The 25,343-nt window shown below is 38.7% G+C and overlaps 1 protein-coding gene across 1 annotated transcript in view; it reads left to right on the plus strand.

Annotated features, from left to right (window-relative positions):
- LOC113152520 (contactin-associated protein-like 4) overlaps window positions 1–17,956 on the plus strand; it is a 71,960-nt gene extending 54,004 nt beyond the window's left edge. The window contains exons 16-24 of the mRNA XM_026345807.1: window positions 517–687; window positions 3,546–3,764; window positions 7,707–7,946; window positions 9,852–10,076; window positions 11,330–11,463; window positions 12,306–12,393; window positions 16,228–16,443; window positions 16,900–16,971; window positions 17,692–17,956. Coding sequence (XP_026201592.1) covers window positions 517–687; window positions 3,546–3,764; window positions 7,707–7,946; window positions 9,852–10,076; window positions 11,330–11,463; window positions 12,306–12,393; window positions 16,228–16,443; window positions 16,900–16,971; window positions 17,692–17,888 — 1,562 coding nt within the window. The 3' untranslated portion in view covers window positions 17,889–17,956. The remainder of the gene's footprint in view (window positions 1–516; window positions 688–3,545; window positions 3,765–7,706; window positions 7,947–9,851; window positions 10,077–11,329; window positions 11,464–12,305; window positions 12,394–16,227; window positions 16,444–16,899; window positions 16,972–17,691) is intronic.
- Window positions 17,957–25,343: the final 7,387 nt, after the last annotated feature.

The following is a 25,343-nucleotide window of genomic DNA, read 5'->3' on the forward strand; positions in this document are numbered from 1 at the left end:
TAATGTGTAGTGTTTTCATGAAATATTATTTATCCTTGGAGATCTTATGGGATCTAAGAAATGTCAAATGTAAAGACTTATATTTGGGGTGAGGTTGGTGGTGGCTGTGCCAAATTACACTAGTTAATTAGCATATCATTAGCTAAAATAAGACTGCCCTTTATTAACCACCTCTAATGAAACTATATATAATAAACTAATCTACTGTATGTGATGTATTTTACCTTCTTTAATTGCCTTTGATTCCAGTCTTCAGCCTAACAAGTAAATAAATAAATAAACACCTTGCCCAATAAATCAGCATAGATGAGATAGCATTGGTGGAGTTGTGCATTTGTTCTCAACTAATTAGCTGAACAGTTGGTTCATTTGTTTGTTACAGAATTTTCATTATACAGCCATCACGACGACATTTCTTTTAATAAGCTTTATTCCCGAGTTATATATCTACTTTTTGAAAAAAGAAAAAAGAAAATCATGATGCATTTAACAAGTGAAGCCTTGTTTTTCTTGCAGAGAACTTTTGGAACGCTGCATTTTTTGACAAGGAGACTTCTTACCTTCACTTCCCCACCTTCCATGGAGAGTTGAATGCAGACATTTCTTTCCTGTTTAAAACCACATCCTCCTCTGGGGTCTTTCTGGAAAATCTGGGTATCAAGGACTTTATCCGGATAGAACTCAGATGTAAGTGAGAATGCAGCATCTCTCTTAGTATCATATAAATGTTTCTTGATTAGTTCCAAATACCTGTGAGTGAGATCTGACCTCGTGAGAAATATGACAGCAGTTCTTATTCGCTCAACGACAGGTTTGTTTATCTTCACTTTTCTTTGGTATTGGATGTTAGTCATGCTAAATAGTTTAGACTTTAGAAGGCTGTTTTTACATTTCTCTAACGGAGAGGCTTTTATTTCTCTGTGCTCACCTTAACCCTTCTATGGTGTTCAGGTCTGTGGGGCCCGTTTTCATCTTTTATTAAAAGATAAATGATATGATTAATTCTTTTTTCGAAATTAGACCCATTGGCCTTGGCTCATTTTCTGCGAAGAACATATATCAGAACACATCTTTGTTGGCCACACAATGTACACCCCCTCCACACATTTATACTACACACAGGATGTTTGGGTCCACTGGACCCAGGGCTAATAAAAGTGTGGCATTTGTAGGTCCTGTGTAACTTTACTTTGTGCCCCTCCTGTCTGGACCCGCAGTGTATGTGTGAGAGAGAGAAAGAGATAGTGTGAGTGTTTTGTTGTAAATTTGAAGCAGCGACATCTGTCTGCTCTCACATTCCCTCATGTTTCACCCTCTGTCTTGCGGCAAACAATGTTTTTGCTCATATTCTATCCCAAATAGAAAAGGTAAAGGGCAAATACTAACCATATATGCTGTTTACATTCCTTGATGAAGTAAACATCTGAGTATTTTAACATTAAATAGTTTGATTGTGTTTAATTAAAAACCCAAAAAGTAAAAATGAAAAGAACCACAAACAATGTCTGGATGGCAAAAATATGAATGCCGCACAAGCTTTAAATCTGAATTTAAGTAGGAGAATGAGTTTACAGTTTACATGCCAATCCTGGTCCAGTATGCAACTTATTTGAGTAGGAAACATATTTTGTTTAGAAGCTAAACTAGAAGGAGAAAATACTTTCACAGTGGACGTAGTAAATAACTAAACTTTAACATGGGACACTGCTGTTAATAACAGTTGAAGTCGTGACCACGACCACATTACACCCGCAACTTAACTCAGCGACCTGTCACAAACATATATATACTCTTAATATGACAGCTGGTGCTGAGATGACTGTATTCTTATTACTGTGGTTAACATGACTGGAGATGGACCAGAGAGCAGCTTCTAAATTAAGTCATGGCTGCTCCACAGTCGCACTGTCAGCATCATCCATGACGGATGATGTTGTGTTCACACACAGATGTCACCGCTCTGCTAACGTCGTCCCTAAAGGTGGAGTGTAAACATGCTGGTAGTGTTATGATGGATGAATGTGTTCAGTGTGGCCCTCAGCCCACCTCTCTTTTATTATGGGTTAAGTTTAACAGAGCCGATTAAATGCTGTGAAGATTAATGGCTACGGGATGCTAACCTAGATAAGGTTTAATGTTTCAGTACTACTGGGGAAGCAAGATGGAGCTTTTAATTGAATCATTTAAAACCTAAGGGGTTAGATTGGTAGCTGCCAAAAAAGTCAAATGTTGTCATCTCCTATTTTATGGCAACATTTATTGAGATATTTCAGCCTTGACCAAAATGGTGGACCAACTAACTGATATTGCCCTTGCTGGGAAAAAATTAATTGACCAGTAAATACGATATATTTTCATGCATGTGGAATCAAATGAGATAATTAAGCTAATTAAAGCCACACATTACTTCTCATTCGCAACAAGCCTTCACTGGATTATAAAAAAAATCATTAGAGGTGATTTCAGATGTTGCATAAAATTTTGAATTGCTTTAGTGCTGACAGTTCAAAACTGGAGAGAAGATGGAAAAAAGCTTCAGACAGTTGATACCACACACACACACACACACACACACACACACACACACACACACACACAAACAGATGTGTGCCCATCTTTTCTGCCACGAACTGATCCCTGAATCATCTCAGATTTGTGTCCAGCTGTCTGTCCATCCTGCCAACAGATGGATGGGTGGGAGGAAGTCACTTCACACTTCTGCCAACATATGGTGCCGGAGGAACACAACTGACTCGTGGGTTTATTGAAATATGGCACAATCTGGAGCCAAACTGTGGAAACTGCTTTTCCTGCTAACAATGTGGCTGAAAGATGCCTGCATATTTACAACTACTAAAATATGCTCAGTAGAACAAATTTCTTCAAAGAACAATTTCTCTCCTTCTCCAACCATAATTTTCAGGTTCATGTTCCTTTGGTACCGTTGTGTGTCTACTCTTTGGTTGTCTTGTGTCTCTTATTCAGTTGTTTATGGTAATTTTGTCTTCTTGGTTGTTGAAATTTTAAAACTCATTTCATATAAAAGCTTTGGTTCAGCGGCCCCATGGCCTGGTAGACTGGTTCAGTAATCCATCTATGATTGAGATATTTCACTAAGAATGCAAGAAATATTAAGGAATTTATGGATCTGAATTATTTTTTTCTTAATTCATTCCAGTCATTTATAAATAAACATTAAATTAAATAAAACATTTTGCAGTTTTAAGATTAAGATTGTCAACATCATTACACACAGCGCCATGATGAATTGTTTAAAGTCTCCCAGTGCAAAGACGGAGCTACAGAGTCTGAAAGTGACATTGGAGATTTACAATGTCTCTCTCATCAGAGCACCCAATTATCTCTCAGTGTCAAGGAAGGTTTGTTAATCAGCCCGCTGTAATACGGGAGGAACAAGTCAAACTCAGTCTGTTGGTGTGACAGTTAACTAGTCATCCAGTCTGTGTGCAACCATGTCTTTTGTGTTTCCTCACATAATTTAACTTAATATCCGTCATTCCTCTGCCTCTTGCCTTCCTCTACAGCCTCCTTGGAGGTAGTTTTTTCCTTCGATGTGGGGAACGGCCCGTTAGAAGTGCGAGTGGAGACAAGCGTCCCATTGAACGACAACCGGTGGCACATTGTGCGAGCTGAGAGAAACGTGAAGGAGGCGTTTCTTCGTGTTGACGGGTTCCCAGCTGCTACACAGGAAGCTCCTCCTGATGGCCACATTCATCTGCAGCTCAACAGCCAGTTATTCATAGGTGAGGAGGAAATTCAGAGTAAAGGCTGCATCTAAAGGTGGAATAATGTAAGTTAAGGAGGCTGGATTAAGGATTAAGATTAGTCATGTTGTTGAGAGCTTGAACATTGGCAGCAGGGTGCTCGTGATGATTGCTGCCACATTTTGTCCTAATATCATATTAGACACACACACTTATAAACAAGTGAGCAGATGTGTGCACATCTGAGAACACACACACCATGAGAAAAAGGGTGTTTTAATCCGCCTTGGATACAAGAACAAAAACTAGTGTATTTTGCTTTGCAGCTCTTATTAGATAAAAAAGTTTTGCTACTGCACCACACACAAGTCCCCACTGGGCAGGTGATGGAATAGCTAGCAGCTGCATATGCCTAATAACAGTAAACCCCATCCTTAGGGTCCTTTACCATCCAGCTGGCCTGAGGTGCTTTGAAAGTAGGTAAGCAGTGTTAATGTCTGCTGCTGTTATTGACTGAGTTCAGTCTTTGGTGCTACACTAGAAAAAAGGGGATGCTGAGTCGACGTTTCCTGAACATTGAACAATAGTTATTTCTGATAAATAACCATGTGTTATGGCATACTAATATAGTGGGTTGCACAGTGTTTGATGTAACAGAGCCTGATGGACTGGGTGATGCTCAGAAACTAATTTATCATTACCCACCTTTATTCAGACAACGATCAACTTTGATTCTGACAAGTAGTCATGGAAATATTGTCTTAAAACATTTTGGCTTTGCCGATTGCCAGTTGTGCGATGGCTGGCATGGATTATTTTAGTGTGTGAGAGAGAGAGAGAGAGAGAGAGAGAGAGAGCAAATGAGGGAGACGGCTGAAAGGCATGAGCTGAAGAGACAGAAGCATCTAATTAGGCTGTTGATTATTAAGATCAGCACTACAACTGTTTTCCGACCTTGAATTCACTTTTCCTGTACGGGTATTTTAGTGCCAAATGCAGAGTTCACAACACACACAGAGGTACAAAGAGATCCTACGTTTATACAGGTAGTGGAAAAGTGAGCTCTTTGCTTTTCATGCCATGTTTAATCACCAGAACTCCTACCCCCCAAGAAATCCATCAGCCTTCCCAAGACGTCCTGGAGCCGCTTTAGGCTGTCTGTGGTGTTCAGCCCCAAGTCCAATGATTCTTACTAGAAGATGTACAATTTTAAATACAGCTCACAAAGCTCGATTCAGTTTACTTACAGTTGGTGGGAATAGAGAGTGGAGAGAGAGAGGAGAGCAACAACAACAAGCAGCAGACAAAACACTGGGTTCGTAGGACCAGTTACTGCACAGGGAACATACTGCACAGCTCAGAGGGCACAGATACCTGCAGGAAGGTACAGAGAGAGGGAGCATTTACTTTAAACAGGTGTGAGATTTATTTAAAATAAAGTAGAAGTAATAGTATGTTTTTTTTGTTTGTTTGTTTTTTTTTGCATTTTAATGCATAAACTAAAAACGGAATAGAAATGGATGGAAACCAACCTCCTAACACAGGAGTTAGAGCTGCACAGACGATGCTAGTTATTGACTTTGGCTGATTGGTCATTTTTAGTTGTTCCTCATATTTGTTCATGGAGAGAAAACCATCTACATCCCTTACGGGAAGATTTTTTCTTTATTTAAGAAATGAATGTTTCCAATTTGAACTTGAACCCTTTGGAGTGCATTGTGGATAAAGCGTTCACGCTGGCTGCCTATTTCATACTAAAAAGACTTTTATGACTTTGATGTTCATTTTAAAGAACTTTTAAAGTTTTTCAGCCATCCAACTGCCCTTTATTCCTCCCTACTTCATCAGTTTAAACTCTCCTATCTTCATCTCTTCCACAGACTTTCATAATGCTATTTAACCTTTTTCACTCTTATCTGGTGAACTACGCTGGAGGGGGATAAAAATCCATTTTGTATTATGAGGCTTTATCTTTCTGCAAATATTATGGTCATTCATTCATTTGTAAACACACATATTTGAAGGGGGAAAAAAATCAACCAGCAAATAATGATCAGATTGGAGAGATGCAGGGAGATGGAGGTTGCTGGCTATGTTAAGCTAATAATCCTCTCTGAATAGCTCGACAGAAGTGGCCATGAGTCGTTCTCCTTATATGGGCAGAACTGTCCTGGATGGTGTTTACCACCGATGCGGAGAGATTCATATACTTGAATGGAAATGTGATGGGATTATGAGATAGACTGCTGTGGGAGAGGTTGTTTGTGTTTGACTTGATTTACAGCAAAGCAATATGCATTTCTGGTGTTTTGGAAAGTGAAAGGCTGTGTGCTCCAGAGAATGTTATTGTTAATCAATAATGTTAGCACAGATGTCTACACTGCCATGAATAGTGCATCCCAATTGTAATGTATAAAATTGCCTTGTATAACTTAATAAGACAGTATATTGCCTCGGGTGAATTTATATGACCCAAAGTTATTCTGACTCAACTTTATTTGTTGCCATGAAATGAATATATTTCACATTATAACATACTCATATTAATAGTAATGTTGGCTGATGTGAGCAGTACGCTTTAAAGTGGTTTAAATCTTCATTGTCATACAGGATTTTCTTTAGACTCTTACACGTTTTTTGTCCCTCAGGAGGTTTAACAATGTCATTGGTCTTTTAGCTCAAGTGCACTGAGGATTTGGTCCTTTTTGCAGTCACAATCAGGACTTTCTAGAAACTCCACGTCATCATTGGGTCATGAAATAGAAGTTTTCAGTGAGTGTAGCCAGTAACATTTCCTTTATGAGTCATTCAGAGAATGCTTAATTAAATTTCCCACGCTGTGTGCTGTCTGGGTTTTTTTTACTCTTGCTGCAGACGTAGACCACAGCCTCCCATACAGTAGTTTAGTGCATGAGTGGTAGGACAAGATGCTCCAGCTGAACGCTTTAAGCTTTTCCACAAACTGCAAGAGTAATATCCTGCCAATTTCAATCTGCGAGAACAATAACAACCGCCATGGATGCATGTAAAATAAAACGCTGCCAGCTTGGAACCCCAGGAGAAATGTAATTTTGCCAAGTCTGAACTCTGTGCGCAGCATGAGGTTACTGTATTAGAAACTTAATTGTCAGGTGAAGGGAGGAAGACATTATTCCTTTCCCCTTTTAGTGGAAAAGATAGCATATCAGACACCAGATGGCTCATCATCAGCCACGCAGTAAGCCAAGCAAAAACCAGCACAGTGTCAGTGTCTCAGTGCCCTGCAGAGCCTTGTTGTGCTGCAGAGGCAACATGTGGCTGTCCACCATAATTTACTACAGGGAAAAGAGAAACAATTACAGTCAAACACAGACACAATTAGAGGAGGAGTGTGACCATTGTTGCTATATTGGGGGGGGGGTTATTTACCCAGTTTGGTTTTATTATGTGGGGCAGGTAAGGTTTTTATTACTGTTTGACTTAAAAATGACATGTAGACTAACACCTTCACGGAAAGTTGTTTTTTTCCGAATTATTGTTTAAATAAAGATTTAAAAAACAGAAAGCACAAAGGATATTCCATTTACAAAATTACACACTGGCTTAGCTTTTGTGTTGTTTTCTCCCTCTGTGTTGACATGTAAGCTTGAAGTAAATGCAAGAAAATAAGATTCCTTTAGATTCGGCTTTGCAAACTTTTTTTTACCTTTCATTTAAATGGATTCTGATTGATTGCACCCTGGACGCTCTCTTTTTTTGTATTTGCTTAAGTGCAGTATACTTTACCTCTACATCTCCAATTATTATTTGTTCAGCACTTTGATAGAAGCCTTGTAAAAATTTAGGTTTGTTAAAATTGATTCAAATTGTGTAACCTGAAAGGAAAACAAACATATAAAGTGGCAAGCTCTTGGACATAAGATGAATGGTTGAGGTTGAGACACTGTGTGGGCTACTGGGAATCAGTCACATCATGTGTACAACGTTTGTTTTTGTTGACAGGAGGTACTGCATCCAGACAGAAAGGCTTCCTGGGCTGCATCCGCTCTCTGCAGCTGAATGGTGTCACTCTGGACCTGGAGGAGAGGGCGAAGATAACCCCCGGGGTCCGACCCGGCTGCCCCGGCCACTGCAGCAGCTACGGTTCTCTGTGCCAGAACCAGGGTCGCTGTGCAGAAAAAGCCAATGGTTTTTCCTGCGACTGTGGCCAGTCAGCGTACACTGGAGCCTTCTGTCATGAAGGTACTGACATCTGGTCTTACTGTCAGTCAATGCACACTAGTTTAGATATGCTAAGTAACACAAACTTAACTAAACATTATTTTAGACTATATTATTTTATACATTTCTGATGAGTATACTCATGAGTATACTCATCAGAAATCTCCAGCAGCTGCCAGACAGATGAAATTAATTGACAGGCAAAGTGACACACTAGATGAAAAAAACCTGAGGATAACATGGACTGATATCATCTTAAATCCTAATTAGAAGTCTCTCATCCAATTTCATATTGTCTCATTTGTTTTTTTTTATTATTACAATTGCCTTGACAATTCCATTTTCTGGTGCATAAAAGACAGTGTTTTAGTAAGGTCGAGGGTGATGTAATGTGTGGTCCACATAACCGTTGATGGGGCGTATTTGAGGATCTCAAATAACACGGATACTTAAACACTATTTTAAACTGCTTGTGACTATGATATTAATGTTTTGGTACTAACATTCAGAAGCAGGCCTATCTCCAGATGCTTCTGCCTCTCAGTATTGAATTTACGCTTTAACACAGCTTTTTTCCTGCTTTTGTTTACACCATATATCATATTACACAGAAAGGAATGTGCTTGCATTTGTATTTTACAGTGATGTATTTTTCTTATATGGTATCAGTATTAGTATTATGAGTATTTGATTTGAACAGCAGTCTATTCTGCTGTTTTTTTTATTGCATTTTACTTTGCCAGTTCAGTGTGCACCCTATCCAGAGGCTCTCCAAATAAAAAAGAGATTTGCTTGCCAGTCTGATATGGCAGTCATAGACAGTGATGCATTAGGCAGACTTCCAGAGGAATAATACACCTGAATCACTCCCATGTTAATGGTACTGTATTTGAAAATCCTGGGACAGAAATGTCTCTTTGCTCACATTTATACATGTAATGTATTTTTAATAGTTGATCAAAAAACTGGATACACTAAATGACCTTTTACTGACCCCTATCGCCCTTAATTCTACTGTATGCCTGTTAATTTGCCAACGGCGACATGTGTAGTATTGGACCGATGATGCAACCACTGCTGAGGGCCAAAATTAGGTTGTTAACAAATGTTGTCATTTGTAGCCAGCTCGTTCACATTAGCTTAAAGAGTTGGTTGAAACCATTAACACTAGCCATTGAAGGTTTCCTGCTGACATTAAAATTTTGAACGTACAGCAGGTCTGAATGTGCACCTGAATGCTCCGTACTGTGCTACTGAGGCTAAAGTTGCAGGCAGTGCACCAACATCCTGACTAGTTGACAATCCATGTTTATGTGTATTGATGTGCAAACTAGCGGAGTTCCTAATGTAATGTAAAAGCTTTGCAAAACAATGTCCTCCTACTTGAATGAGAAGGAAAGAGCAAAGATTAAACATCTGCCTGAAGAGGATCCTTTATTGAACTGACCCTGACGGCACATTTCATCCTTTTGACACTTGTTTTGAGTGGGTCACAATGAGCCCATTCTGACCTGAAGGTCAAGCATCAGGATAATCTTAAAAAGTCCCTTCGAGCCCACCAGGCCATTGTCATATATCAAGGGCTTGGAGGGAAAGTCTCTCTAATGTCAGTCAGTCAGCTATAACTTTAGTCTGGGTGATTGTTGGTATTTAACATACCATCAATATAAAACTGTGGAATTCTTAAATAATATTATGATAAAATAATATTTAATATTTAGTTTTGAGTCATCACACACTATGACACTCATAATCATACTTCCAGTACTAGCTGCAAGTTTTAAAATCCACCTAATAGCTTTTGTTTTCTTCCTCCTCTGTGACCCTATACATAGGCAAATACAGAGCCAGGGCTTTTCATTGTACAGTACAGAGACATTATTCACCTTCACCACTGATACACCTCATAAATTGTCTTTTTTTCAGAGGTTTCAGCAAGCTTTAAGGCTACAACATCCATCGCCTACATCCTCAACGAGCCATATCAACTGAGCAGGAACAGCAGTGCCTGGCCTTCCTCCATCTACTCTGACATGACGCTGAGAGGAGAAAACATTTCCCTGGGCTTCAGAACAAGCCAGAGTCCCGCTCTACTGCTCTATGTCAACTCTTTTTATAGAGAATACCTGGCCCTGCTCATCAACAATCATGGTGACAAGGATCAAAAGGATTTATGTCTTTCTTTGGTTATTTTTGCAACAATTTTCCTGCATTTACTTAAGTCCAGCTGCCCTTTTCTCTCACTCCATTTCTTCCTCCCTCTTTGTGTCATCCTCTGCTGCTTTCTTCTTCGTGCAGCCACACTAATTGTTATGCACAGAGTGAACCTGTTACTATTACATGATAATTCTTAGAACTTTAAGCAATACCAGCATTCTTGCATGGCTGTAAGTTGGAAACTTGCGGTTGTTTTATTACACGTTATTTTTAACTAGCGAGACACAGAGAACATCAGATGCCACGAGAGCACATCATTTAAGCTGTTAGGAGAAACTTTTGTATATAATTGAATACAATCTGCTGTTAGAAGTAACTTTCAACTTTTTATTGACTTAGAGAAAGTTGAGGGGTAGGAGGTTTTGAATAGTTGATCATGTAGTTGATAGGTATCTGCACAGCTCTTGCTGAAGTATCTAATTAAATCCCAGCAAGTGTTTCTCTTGGATGCACCAAAAATTCCTTTCTCATGTTTCTGTCTTTTACCGCTGCAGTAACAGAAGTAACAGAAGCTTCTGCACCCAAAGAACCTTTACTGATTAATTCCCTGTGAGCCGGGAACACCCTGTGCCCTCTCCAAAACTCTATTAATTATCAAGATGTTCTGTTATGATAGGGGCTTGCTTCCATTGACATTGGAAAAAAATACATTTATAAAAAAATACATTTGATGTGACATGAAGTATTATGTGTTTAGAGTTTTAAAAAAAATGATTTCCTATCATGTCTTAACATCTGTAAAGTGTGCATATATCTCAGAGCATTTAAATTATCCCAGCACTATAGAGGTTATTAAGTACAACACTGTAAAGAAAATTGAGTAATTAATTTTTTATCACTGGGTGCTATAGAACAGTATTAAATGGTTTGTAGTTTGCACATTCAACAGCTGGTATCTTGGTGTCTGTATAATATGTTCTTTCTTTTGAATAAGTATTCAAAGATGTAGATGCAGAAATGGTTAGAAAGAGAAATGGTTTAACCTCTTCCAAATCCCACATACAAATGTCATCGTGCCTATACCCTGTAACTTTAGACCAGCTGCAGCATTGCTAAGTTAGATCACATTACCTTGCATGAGCTTTTTTATTGTTGCTAGTCAAAAATAAGGTTTTGAACAAACATTGGAAAAATTTTCTTCGCTTGTCTTGTAAAATTTAAGTTTTTTTTTTTTTGTGTTGGCAAAGTTGAGCTGGAGCTGAGGTACAAGTTGCACAGCAGCAAAGATGTAGAGGTGTTGGGCAGCAGAATCACAAACCTGGCTGATGGACATCTGCACACGGTGACCGTCAGGAGACTGGCAGACACTGTCTCTATTCAGGTACAACTATACAAACACACAGCAAATCATTCCGTGTCACAAAGATCACCACAACGAGGGCAGTTTTTTGAACGGGCACAGGCAAGCGATGTGGTAACCGGCTGAGAAAAGAAGAAGACGAGATTACATTGTTAAATAAACCCACTGTCCACGCTGCACTAACCACCTAATATTGAAAGAAATCTGTGACCAGTTCCAGCAGTTGGATATCAGATATGAATCCACAGTGATTGCTGCCTCACTTGCTGACACAAGTCCTGAGCCACAGACCCACCTATGCTCACCTTGTCGATATGTTACCTAGAGCACCAAAATGCCAAGAACTGTGCTGAGCACTAAGAGGTCTTTGGAAACTTTGTAGTTCCTCTATGTTCTAACTCCTTTCTGCTTGTTTTCTGTGGCGCCATTTTAGGCTCAGGTTGATCCACATTAGCAGATGTCTTGTTGATAAATGGTTTACTAAAGCCTAAATCTTGGTGTTCGCAAGCAATACATCACCCCCTCTCTGTGTTATTATAAAGGGTGTGTCTATGTGATTAATTTACCACCTCAGGATCTGCTCTATTTAGGTATTTCTCTGCTCTGCTACAGCATCTTGGCTGTTGGTTACCAGCTCTGAAGTTGAATCTCTCTTAATATTGAGATCAGGCTGGAAATCCATAGGCACATGTACAGTATGTTGTCATGATGATTTACTCTGCAGCCACGTGTTGAAGTTTCCTCAAAAGCAGCACCTGTTTAAAAATGTAATACTAAGGATCTGTCTCTGTCACCATTTCCAGTCTATGTCTTCTATCTGCAAAGCTTTTACCTTGACAGATGGGACATATATTATCTTTCAGATTGACCAGAATGCCAAGGAGGACTTCAACTTGACATCTGATGTGGAATTCAACAGCATCAAATCACTCATTCTGGGTAGAGTGCAGGGTAAGTGAGGCTCTCTTAGTGCAGTCTCTGGCACTTAAACAGACTCATTTGAATAACACCACTGAGATGCTGGACTTTCTGTTCTGTTCTAGAGCTTGCTGCTCTTTTCTGTTCATCCTGGTATTTGGTCCGGGGGGAATACTGCAGGCTGAGCCACAGCTGTGGTGCTTTTTTAAAACGAGACATCAACATTCGAGAGGTCACGTAGAGAGCACTTTACTGTGAAGATGCAAAATAAGAACAAGCTTAGAAATCACTCTAGGTGGAGCCACCCACTTAGTTGCAGTTGTGTGGCTTTAGATGCATTATAGAGTCATATAGGAGGGTGAGGTATCTTTGCATATGGTGTTTTTCATTAATGCAGAAGTTCAGAAATTACAGTATGCATTGTTGAACTTTTATCTGTACTATCAAAGTGTGGGTAATACAGTGTTTGCGTAAGTATGTCTCTCTGAGTGGGTCTTCAGACAACTGGAAAGGTAATAACTTTAGAAAAGGTCCTTCACTTTGTATGGTAATGAGGAGAGATTGAAAAGAGCAAATTACTTAGAAGATTGGAGTCAGCACCCTGTGTTTCAGCATAACAACCAATAAGTCTCAGCTGCTGACGGTGGGGTCAAAGTAAACCAGGAAGTCAGATGATACAGTTGAACTTTTATTTGAATGGCACTGCTTTGTACTTTACATCACTCCTGTTGTCCTCTGCAGGACCGATCTGTCTGCCCCTGGAACCAGGACTCAGCAAGAAGCAAAGTTAGTTAGCAGAATGAGAAACAGAGCCGCAATCTATAATCTATATAATTGAATACCCTTATGTTTGGCTGGGGAGTATAAGCAGTGTGGAAACTGCACTCACAGATGTAATTTAGTATGAAACTACTGGATTGTTTATATTGACTTTAGACAATGAGTTTTGACCATGAAATACCAAGTAGAGGACTCTTGCTCTACTCCAGCCAGCACACGGTGCACATGTTAGAAATGGATATAAATTGCTGCTTGTGCTGTCTGTTGACGACCCAGGACATGTTAGTTTGTGACCCAGCCTTCCCTCCACTGAGCCAGAGGACTCAGACAGCTGTATGAGTATCAGAGAGGCAGCAAGATTGTTGATACACTGTCATTCCCTGCCAGCCATGTCATCCATCAGCCTAACTAATGAACCAGGAAAGAATGGAGAGACTTAGATGCTCATAGAGATAGACAGGGAGAGATCGCTGGTGACACACTTAGAGGTGGAGTTAAAAGGCAGCAGGTGGGAGGAGGTGGACAGTAGTCTTCAGTCCATGGACACAAGGCCAGTGCTGTCACTGTTGGGTTTGACTGCTCACATGAAGATCCAAATCCATCTGAAGACATTTTCAGTCATGGCACTGCTGTAGACATCACCCTGAGGAGTGAATGTTCAGGAGTATGCTGAGTATGTGAATACAGCAGGTAGTCGTCCGGGGATGATGATGACACCTTTTTGTCAGTCTGCTCAGCACAACGATAGATGTGGGATCAGAGTGTCAATAGGGGACTTATTGATCGGCCTCACACCAGCTTAGAGGAAACCGATCTTGTGGGGAGCGGTTTTGGTCCTAATAAAGCACAACCTCTGGCCAGAGAGAAGTTTCTATCCAGTGTGGGAGGGGTCGGCTATAATCATTTCTGCATACGTCAGGGTCCTGGAGCAATGCCAGATTGCAGCCAATCCCCCCCTCAACAGTATTTGACTACATGTCTCAGATATTCCTCGATCATTATGGGTTAGATAATAGATAATAGTTTATTGATGCTGTTTACCCAGCTGGGTAAACATTGTTAAAATTAGCCCCACTTTTACAGGATCAGCATAAAAGTGATCACACATAAATGCATTTAAATAAATAATAAAATATAAATAATCTCTACTTTTAATTAGGTAAGAGATCTGACCCTAACTGCTGTTGGCTACTTAATGACGTGTTAAACATGTGCACATGCATGCTGAGTGAAGCAAATTAGTCCTCAGAGACAAACGCCTCACCTGCACGCATTTAAATTAATGAAAAAAGTGAAAGGAAGAAAGAGAAAAACTCTCCTGAAATGGTGTTAAAAACATATGGTATGTTAATGCACCATCAGACTTTCTACTGCTTAATGCAAAGTGAAATGTAGAGACAGAGGAAAAGTGTCATCTTAGGCAGTGTTAGAAACATATGGTATGCTAATGCCAACTATATACTGCATAATCTGTTTTACTTAGTTTTTCTCCAATCTCAATCATTTCCTTCCCATCTAGCATGGCAGTCGATAAATATGCATTTGACATGAGTTATAGAAACCCAAGGCAAATTATTTCCCACTGGGTCAGAGGATCACATTCAATCTGAAACTTAATCAAATCCTGATCAAACATACAGCTGATAAACAACCCTCTCCAGCCAGGCCACTCTGCAGTGTCCTGTTTATATGATGAAAAGTTGTTTCTCTCTGGTAATAACTTAGATGAGCAGCAATGATGTGCTGCGTAATCAAATTGCACTGCAGGAATAATTGGGATTCGTACTGACGTTTATAGCTACTGAAGGTTTTATTTAGCACCTGCTGTCACAAATAGTGATGCTGTGAGTATGTTAGCCATCCCCCTGGATAATTTACTTAAGGTTACAGTGGAAGGTGCTCATTATCATTTACCAACACTTGGTCCATGAATGAATTTATAAAAGAAATGTCAAAAAAAAAAACCTCTCTAAATTAAATGAATTCTATTGTTTTGTATAGTGTTTCCCTTCAGCCACATTATTTAACTAAAACCTGCAGTTTGTACTTGGTTTATCTGTGTGTTTCATTTTAGTGATGCTTTAGCATTTTAGCACCATAATTTAAAATACAACTGTAAGAATATAATTGGTTGTTCAATCAAACACTTTTGTTGTTAAGACGTCAATATACACTGGTGAGATTTACACTTATTGCTTTTTTAGCAGTAACTGTTGCATGTAGTATTTTACAATCTAAAGATAACTTCAAACCAATCAACACCAAGACAGCTGGGGACCTCTCCATTATGCAGTTTGTGCCAACTGCCTTGATGTGGTGTGTAATGCATTCAATTGCCATAAAGCTATCATGCTGTGCTGTATGAGAGAAATGCAGAGAGTGCTCCCTTTTTCTCTACCCCAAGCTCAAACCTTGACAGTTCAGCAGGAGTGAAACATCTGAAAGTCAGACAGTCCCCTTAAATCATGCTCCTATTAGTTAAGTCAGTAGGATGGAAGATGTTTATACTGAAAGTGAAAGTATTCCTTATCAAATCAAATATACTACCACCAGTTTGTTAAAAAGACCTGTGATATTTTTAGCTGATTTCATGCTGTAGTACACAATGACAGTATGGTCAGTTACCTTGCTGACGTATTTGTTTATCTGTTCACATGCAAAACTTTTAAAAAATGACCAGCGATAAAAAAATACCATTGTTATGGCAGAAACAGCTGGATTGTATTGATTGAAAATAATGATTATAACTTTAACAATAGGACACATATCAAATAAGAATATCTCATGTCTATGTTTTGTTTGCTGAGTGGGCGGTGAAAAATAATTTCCAGCATGTTTTTTATAAATAAAAAATGAAGCTACTTATCACAACCGTGGTCTCATCTAGATAAATGTAATATTCATTACTGGTGAATCATTGGATGTGTAATTGGATCTCACTGATAACAAATCTGTCCTCCTCATTCAGTCTCTTTGTGTGTGTGTGTGTGTGTGTGTGTGTGTGTGTGTGTGTGTGTGTGTGTGTGTGTGTGTGTGTGTGTGTGTGTGTGTGTGTGTGTGTGTGTGTGTGTGTGTGTGTGTGTGCAGAGCCTGATGAGGTGGATGCAGACTTGTCCGGGTTGGCCTCTCTCGGGTTCACCGGCTGCCTGTCAGCTGTTCGCTTTAACTCCATCAGCCCTCTGAAAGCCGCTCTGCTGCACCCTGACAGCCCAGTTATTGTCACTGGCCCACTGGCCCAGTCGAGCTGCGGTTCCTCCTCTCCTGCCAATCCCTACGCAGCAGAAACCACACACTCTTCATCAGGTATATTTAAACTGTACTGTATATATCATTAGCTAACCACTCCACTGTTCTTCCAGTGTGAGAAGTGAGATCTAGTTTGTCTTTAGTATTATTCGTAGGGCTGTTCATTAGAATTTTTATGGGCTCATTAGCCATCCTCCTCGGTAAGCAGACAGAGTGAGGGCACGACGACAGATGAGATTAGTCAGACGACTGTCGTGAAGTCATTTGTGCCTGTGCTGAGCTTTTCAATAAGCTCTGTGTGCACTGAGCGATGGTTCTCACTCCACCTTTCTCCTCATCCTTCAATCCTTTACCCTTTATTTCTCAATTCTAATTCTCTATTTTCTCTGCGTTTTGTTTATATGTGTTCTACTCTCTTTCTCCAGTGTACCTGTGTCTGTCTGTTAACCCTTGATCCTTGCTTTTCTGATTTCCGTTTCTGTTTTCATTTCTTCTATCTCTCGGTCTCTGCAGAACAACCCAGTTCAGTGGATCCAGGTCAACCTTTAGTCAACGCCATCAGGAGTGACTCAGCTTTGATCGGAGGTAATGTCGCCCATCTCAGTAGGAATAACAGCTCATTAAAAAACAATAGCTGCCTTAATGCAACCTCAGCAACAGACATGCTGATTAGATTAGACTAGTTTGGATTTAATGCTCCTAAATATATTTATACGTACTTTTTACAGTCACTTTAATGCATCATCTAACTCGCAGCATTTTGTCTGACATTTATTCTTCTACTAAAAAATAGAACTAGAAGCTTAACTGAAAGAAATTGCATTTGTTTCTTGGTAAAAACTAAACGTTGGAAAAATGTTGTGACCTTTGTCACGTAAAAACAAGAAACACAATCCTCTTAAAAGGGAATAGTATCAGGTATTGCAGTGTGATTTGACAGTTTGTAGTGTGCTATTTTAGATTTTGATAAAAATGTCAGCAGGGTGAATGGTGAAAAAACCCACATTGTCCCAGAACAACACACATTCAGTTATGAGTGTTGTTCTGCAATGTGGAGACGATATTATTGGGTGCAATAATTACCATACAGTAGATGAAGAAATGATTTAATCTTTAAAATCCAGCTTGCAAAAGATTTTAAAAATGTTTGTTGTTGTTAACTTTCAATAATTAAATTTCCATGCTGGGGAAATGTGTTGTGCTATTAATCAGTTAGGTATAATTGTCACATGGTATTCACAGTTTAGGATACTTTAAAAAAGAAGTACTCGTCTACTACCAATACCTTTTGTATATTCTTTTTAGGGGTGATTGCTGTAGTGATCTTTGTCACTGTCTCTGCGTTGGCGATAATGGCCAGATTCATCTGCAGCAGAAAAGAGACTTACCGAAGCCAAGAAGTCAAAGCCGTGCAGCCAGAAGAAGGCCACGAGTTCCCCTTCAGCAACCAGGCGGATTCTCAAAGCGCTCCCAGTGAAAACCAAAAGGAGTATTTCATTTAGCAGGAGCCTGACCTCTCACTGACCTCATGGGAAAGAGCGCGGTGACTTACAATGAGCTTTACAAGGCACACCGAGTCCCTCAGCTCCTGGTACCAGTGCATCAAAAAGATGTGAAGAGATCAAACTATCCATGATTGTATTTATGTTTTTTTTTTTTGTGTAAATATTGTACACTTTGCTAAGAACTCTCAAATGTGTTGGACTCCACCCCGTTAAGTAATTTTGTTCGTCTTGAGGATGTAAATATCTAAAAACGGACAGTAAATGGTGATTTGTGTGCCCATAAGATGTTTTCAGACAGGGAGCAGCCGGCAGCTTCAGCGTTCTCTACTTTGAGCTGAGTGCCACCACAGCTGCTGGGTGCTGCTGCCTACTTGCACAGCACAGGTGGGACTATTCACGTAGTATAATCGTTATCACGCAGCTGAGCACAGTGGACCTAAAACTGAGGAAATGGTTCGAATTATGACACAGGGTTGTCGTAGGTTTTGATAACTAGAAAATTTGTTTCTTGAAAACAGTGGAGGTGGTGGCAGCTGCTCTATTCCTGACTGTATATTTGTCCACCGTACAAAACATTACAAGAACTTTTTAAAGGGAGACTTTAGGTGCAGAATTGATGTGGTGATCAAAACACATCTTTGCTCCGGTTAACCTAGGATTGATTTACAAGAAGCACTTTTTTTCTACGAGGATGATGTACCTTCTGCCAAATCTGAGAGTGTGTCAAAATATCAAGGGACGGATTCAACAGAATGGAGGCGTCACACGTGTGTTTCACATATAAAAGCTGAGCCAAAGCACCGAAGTCAAATAAAACCTGTTATAACTGAGCATAATTTCAACACCTGCTGTAAATATGAATACAAATTTAAAGTTGCTCTAAAAACATGAGCCCTTTAAATCAGAGAGGTTTTGTGTTATTCACTGTGTTTTTCTTTATAACATGACAAAAATAAAAACTTTACAATGAGGCCAAGATTTTTTTTATTTTGTTTTTATTTTTTTTACTTCCTGCACCACCTGGCGAGATCAGCCGAGACAAGAACTCTCAAAATAAGCTACATGGGCTATTAAACACAGACTGTTTCCTTCTTCGTTTTGCAGACATTCAGCGTGTTTTTGCTGAAGCACTAATCTGAGTTTGCCTGACAGGTAGACTAAGAGATAATCAGAAAAGGAGCTGACAATGAGATATAAATGGTGCAATGAAAGCCAGCCATCCACATATTGTTGGATATTTATACTTCACTGTCTCTGCGATACTGTGGATCGTGAGTAGGATTTTAAAAGGCAGGAGCTATAAAACAGTAGAAAGTGCTTTTTCTTCTCAGTATGGCTTCATGCTGTATGATTTTACCTCATTATAGCTCAGTTGAGGTATTTGTTCTTTGTTTCTCTCACACAGCTTTGTTATTTTCATAACAACAAATGTCTCCTTTGATACCCTTTAGCACAGAATAATCCCACACAGTAGTGAAATCCAGTTCATGAAAGCATTTAAATTTGCCCTTTTAAACACCTATCTGCCAGCTCTGTCTTTGAAAATTCCTTTGGTGCTAATAAAAAGATGTATGCACCGAATGCTGCGGTGCACGAACAAAGAAACAAGCACGGCCATTACAGATTCAAACTTTATAAAAGAAATTCCAAAGAGGAAAAGGAGTTTGGAGACCACGTTTGATTGACAAGAACTCAGAAAAGTAGTGAAGCTTGGTACCAGAAAACTGGAATAAAAAAAACTATCACCACTGTCATAAACAGTGATCTTCTTTCTTGTTGAGTTAGCCTTGAAGCCGTCTCACCCCTAACTCCTTCAAAAATTATTACTTGAAACATTTAAAGTTTCACTCACTTTAAATCAAGTCCTCTTATTCAAGCCAGAGGTCACAGAACTCAACACTCGAGTAAAAGTATTTGTGAATAACTGTAATATCTACAACTTTCTGAACTTCAGCATAAGGCAGCTTTTGTTGTTTTTAACAAAACGCTCCACGGGTTAATTGTCCTGTTCCTTTGGGACAATTTGGAGGATTTGGACATTTAGACATTCTGACCATTTCTAGCTTTCTGCAGATTAATACTACACCTACAACTAAATGACCCAAACAGGACACTTCACCTGAAGACTCTGATACGATCCGTGGTACCTGAAGTAACTTTTTCATTAGTTTCATTTGTTCTGCATGTGACAGAGCATTTTAGTTTATAACCTAAATCCTAACCATCACAACTAAATACTGCGTGTACATACAGTATTTAGACGGTGGAGGAGAGAAGCGTTAATAGTTGAATGAAACATGAAAGAAACTGAGACCATAAACTGAGTGAGGAATCTCATGAAGGGCTTATTCTCTCATGGTTGAAGAGGTTAAAGGGTAATACATTTCCACCTGGGTCCAATTGAGAAAATAAGATGAAATAAGCTATTAAAAATCTCTTTTTAACGGACACTGGGCTACTCCCTCTGGAGCTCTATGGTTGTTTAACATCTTGCAGAGTTTCTCAGCATCTAATCAAATTCAAGTTATGTGCAGTTTTTATTTGCATTAAGCTGTTGGTGACGGGGCCACTGTTTTTATTCATCAAGAATGTAATTACCAGTCAGATAAACTTTCACTTTATCTCTACTGTATCTACTGCATTTTTTATTTTCATTTTATTAAAAATGTTTAAGTAAAATCCAGCCAGAGGTGGTAAAAGTGTTCAAGCTCCATGCTCAAGTCAAAGTGAAAATATTTGCCCAGAAACCTACTCCACTTTTGTTACTGTAAAATAATTATTAATAGGCTGTAATTTCAGACACTCATTGTTATATCGGTCCATTCATCTGCATAAGCATAATCTGTAAGTGTTTTGGTTGGCAGGAGTCACTTTATCAAACTAGGAAGTGAAACTTTTTTAATATAGAAAGTTGGCCACAGAAAGTTTTTAATACTTCATCTACAATCATCAGTCAACATTTCATTCCCTCGGACCAGATAAAAACAATCTAACAGCATGCAGAGCCAAGCAATTAAATACTGTATATGAAAATTTAATTAATCATTGTGGATCCCACAACTTGTTTATCCAGTTATTTTGGAAAGATTTATTTTATGATGTGACTGTGGAAGTCAAAAGTAAAACTACTCCACACCAAAACAGTGTGTTTTAATTAGTGTTGAATATGATGTTTTAATAACAAATGTATAAAAAGTAAAGTAGTAGGTAAGAAAAAATATGTTGGAGCCTGATACTGCAAGTGTTCAAATTCACTTTTTCCTCTAATCTATATTCAATACCCCATAATGACACTGAAAACAGAATTTTATAAATGTTTGCAAATGTATGAAAAAGGCTAAACTGAAATCTTACACTGACATAAGTGATCAGACCCTTTGCAATAAAGACTTAAATGGGAGAAATGGGAGGCACCTGAGCTACATTTTAAGTGATTTAGCTCAGGTGCTTCCCATTTCTCTGAATTGTTGCTGAGATGTTCCTACACCTTAATTGGAGTCTGTGTGGTAAATGTTTTGATTGAGTTGGAAAGGCACATACCTCTACATAGAAGGGCCCACAGCTGCAAATGCATAGTGCATCTGAAACCAAAAACCATAAGGAACAGCCTGCAGAGCTCTTTCTGAATGCGTGCTAAAGTGTAGTAGAGTAAAAGTACAAATTTAAAAGTACGATTTGTAATGAAGTAAACTTTAATTAAAATACCCTAGTAAGGATAAATAACTCAGGATTGTACATAAGTACAATAGTGGAGTTGCCCTTAAAACAAACTTTCACGGACTGTGTGTAAATTTAAATCCTGTTGTGGAGAAAAAGGGATCTTTACTGCAGCAGAAAATGCAGTGGAAAAACAGTGTTTAGAGGCAGCTGAGGTCTTTTGTCCCCCTGTTAAATGAAGCTGAGAGAGAAAACAACACTTTCCCTCTCTAGAGCAAATTAAATTACCATAAATTTACATCACAGATTGGCATTCCGTCATGGAAGTGTTCTATTTATGCACTACATGACATTATTGATGGGTGTTAATATGCTTCTGTCTGCAGAGTGAAGATAAACATGGGCGACTTAAGTGACTAAAACTGAAATATCCTGGAGATTAAAATATCAAAGTCATTTTAATGACGGCGAAATTCTCTCCCAGTTGAAAAACTTGGAGGTTAAAGACAGATTCAGACACACTCCTGAAACAGAAACGATCAGAGTTCATTCAAATCTAAACAAGCGGTACTTGGAACTGTGCTAAAAGTTTTCTTATACGAAGCTGGACTGAAATAAATTGACATTTTATCTAAGAATCAGCAAAAACTCGCAACAAAAAAAAAACTAAATCCATTAGACATTTACAACAATACCTGCAACCTGTTGTGAGCAGTAGGAGCAGCACACTCCTACAATCCACAACATTAAAATCACATCAGAGAATTATGCAACAACAGAACTCAGTTACTTTTCATATTATTTTTTAAATCTATACACCACAAAATACAGTTGATTTCAAGCATTTATGAGAAAAACAGCTGAAGGTTTTGCACTGCACATTCACACAGCTGTTGTCACTCATTCTGATTAGACCGGTGTTCGGGTAGGAGTCAAGCTTTTCTGGAGTCCTTACAAGACGTCTCATAATAAGTGAAAACACCTGTGTTCCAGAGCTGCAGGCGTCTACACGAGTTTTTAAAAGCCAGCCGTTCCTCTGTGTGTGGTTGATGTCAGCTAAACAAGACAACTGTTGATGCAGCGTAACTGAAATTGTTTTTTTGTTTGTTTGTTTTTTTTTTGTCTGTGACTAAGGACATTTTGACATTTATGTGGTCCTCAAATGCTCTCCAGTATTTGTTAAATAAGTTTAGATATGATCAAACCAAGCTAATTAAAGTCCACCTTTACGTTTTAATTCACACCATGTTCCTTCAACCTCAGTTGTTTGTATTGAAGGTTTAACAGAGTTTATTGCTAATGTTGCATTATTTACTCTTCCTCTTTAAATTAACTACTTCAGTGCTTCCCATTCTTTTTACAGCACAAATGTTAGTATTCAATTGAACAAACACTTTATTTTTAAATTTAGTGAGTTAAGTAAATGCATGAAGTGTTTACATGTAGTCCACCACATAACTGTACATCTAGCTTTTAGGCTTAGTGACAGCCATCAAATAATTTTCTGTTTGCCAGGACTGATTTAGAGTTTGTTATATTCACAGATCAGCCACAATGTAAAATGCACATGATTGATTAAGAGTAATTTACCGTACATATCACACAATTAACACAGAAGGTGATTACATCTGCCATGATATACAATGTTATCTGTACCACTTGCACATGCTGCAAGTCCAATTATTTTTTGTTTTTATTAAATCTTCTACTTAGTCTTTTATCTGTTATTCAAAGATGCACTAGCAACACTGTGCACTGTTATTCTGACAAACATCCTGACAGTTTGTCACAAGCAGTAAACCACACACAGCATCTCAACAGTACCACCTTGATACTTTGTGTAAAAGAAAACTAAAGAAGTAAAAACAAGAGATTGTGTTCTTGCAGTGTTTTTTTTCCCTGTACACAAGAGGTAAATTGTGTCTCCAGAAAGACATACAAATAAAAATTGAAATGCCTGCAAAAACTAATACTATATAACTTTTTAGCACAATCTCAACATGAGGTTTCTCTTTACGTATTACCTGCTTGAGGTTAATTGAGTCTTAAACTTTGAAGAAGACAGACAGAAAGTGGAGATGTAGTGCAGAGTGAGATGACATCTAATTATTCTGTAATGGAACTTTGGGGAATTCAGAGCTAATAAGAGTTCATTGTAGCAGAACAATAAGGAAAATATCCTCTATGTATCTTATTCAATGGGTCATTTGAACTCTGGGTTTTAACAAAATGTATGTCAGAAAATTAGGTGGATATGTTTATCCAGATCTTTGACATCCACTTATTCTACCTTCTAACACCTCCACCTTCACAGACAGCACCACTCTGCTGCAGAAGAGTCGGACAAAAGGTTCTGATTGAACTTGAAAATTCAGAAGTAGTAAATCAAAATTGAAATAAGGAAGGAAGATTTTTCACATGAAGTCACAAAGGACATACAGGAATACTTGGACGTCCAAAGAATAAGACGGAGCTAAAGCACTGCTGCAGGAATAATGGGCTAAAATTCCTCCTGAACAATGTGCACGTCTGATCCACAGCTACAGGAAGCGCCTGGTTCTAGGGTTTCATCCTTAGGGGGACTTGGGGGGGCCCTCACCACTATATAACATCACTGCTGGTTTTAATCTCTGTTGGCGTGTTGATGGGGAATTCCATTATGTATTAGCATCAAGCTATTAGGCTAGTTTTTAGCATCATGGCACTCTTTCATTGTCATTTGACTAGGATGGGAAACGTGTAATACTGTTGTAGATATTTAAATGTGCTTCCAAATCTAATATAGTTGGTTTATAGATGTTTTCTTTTATGTTTAAATTTTACAGTGTTTTCATTTGGGAGGCAAATAAACAGACAGAACTAGAAACTCTTGTCTCATTTGGGAAAGAGTTTACCTATCTGCCAAACTGAACATGTCCTGCATTCCTTAGTTATTTCCATCTTTATTTTAAAAAAGGTAAAAATTATACGTTGAAGAAATGTTAATAGTTTGATAGTTTAGGGGTTTAAAATCACAGACGGGGTCTAAAAACAGAGAGGTTCTAGAAGGGTTAAGAACCATCCCTGGGAACATCAAGACTGAAATTATTAACCTGGAAAGGCTTTCATTACATCTGGCACAAGCATCTGCTTGCAACTTATAAGAATATATTGGACAGACGTGTGCGACACTGCTTAGAGGAGGCATGAAACCACAATGCAGATATTCTAGTTTGGGAATAATTACTGTATGTTGGCACAACTCTTAGTTGGCTCTTGGTAAAAATAGGATGGGTCATATTTAATGTTTTTGCTTTGAAATGGTGCACGTATCTTAGTGTGTTAGAGACACTCAAGTCTTCAGAGAAGTGAAGCTCAGATATAAACCAATGTCCCCCTGCCTTTTATTCCCCATCGGTTTGTTCATTCTCCCATCTCTCCTGTGGTTAGTATGCACAGCTGCAACCGTCCCTACAGACCTCATCAGATGATGCCCGGTGATGTGATGGGATGATCTCCAGGTGTTTTATTTACGCAGTGGGAGTGATTCAAGCCACTCATCAGCAGCTTCCTAGGCAGTGAACAGAAAAAGCCAAACATCCAGATATTGTTCTTACAAACAAAATGAAGGCAGGTTCATACGTGTCATTCTGTTTTTGTTTTGTTTTCCAAACAATCAAAAGAAATATTTCTTGATAGACAGATATCAAACGTTTTAAAGGAGGGGTAAATTATGGATAGAACATTTCCTTATAAACATTAAACTTTCCTCCTGTTGTTGTTTATTGCAGTATTTCATTGTTTTCTAAGATAAAG

The sequence above is a fragment of the Anabas testudineus genome, chromosome 4 (genome assembly GCF_900324465.2).
Source record: "Anabas testudineus chromosome 4, fAnaTes1.2, whole genome shotgun sequence".
In the NCBI taxonomy this organism is placed as follows: domain Eukaryota; kingdom Metazoa; phylum Chordata; class Actinopteri; order Anabantiformes; family Anabantidae; genus Anabas; species Anabas testudineus.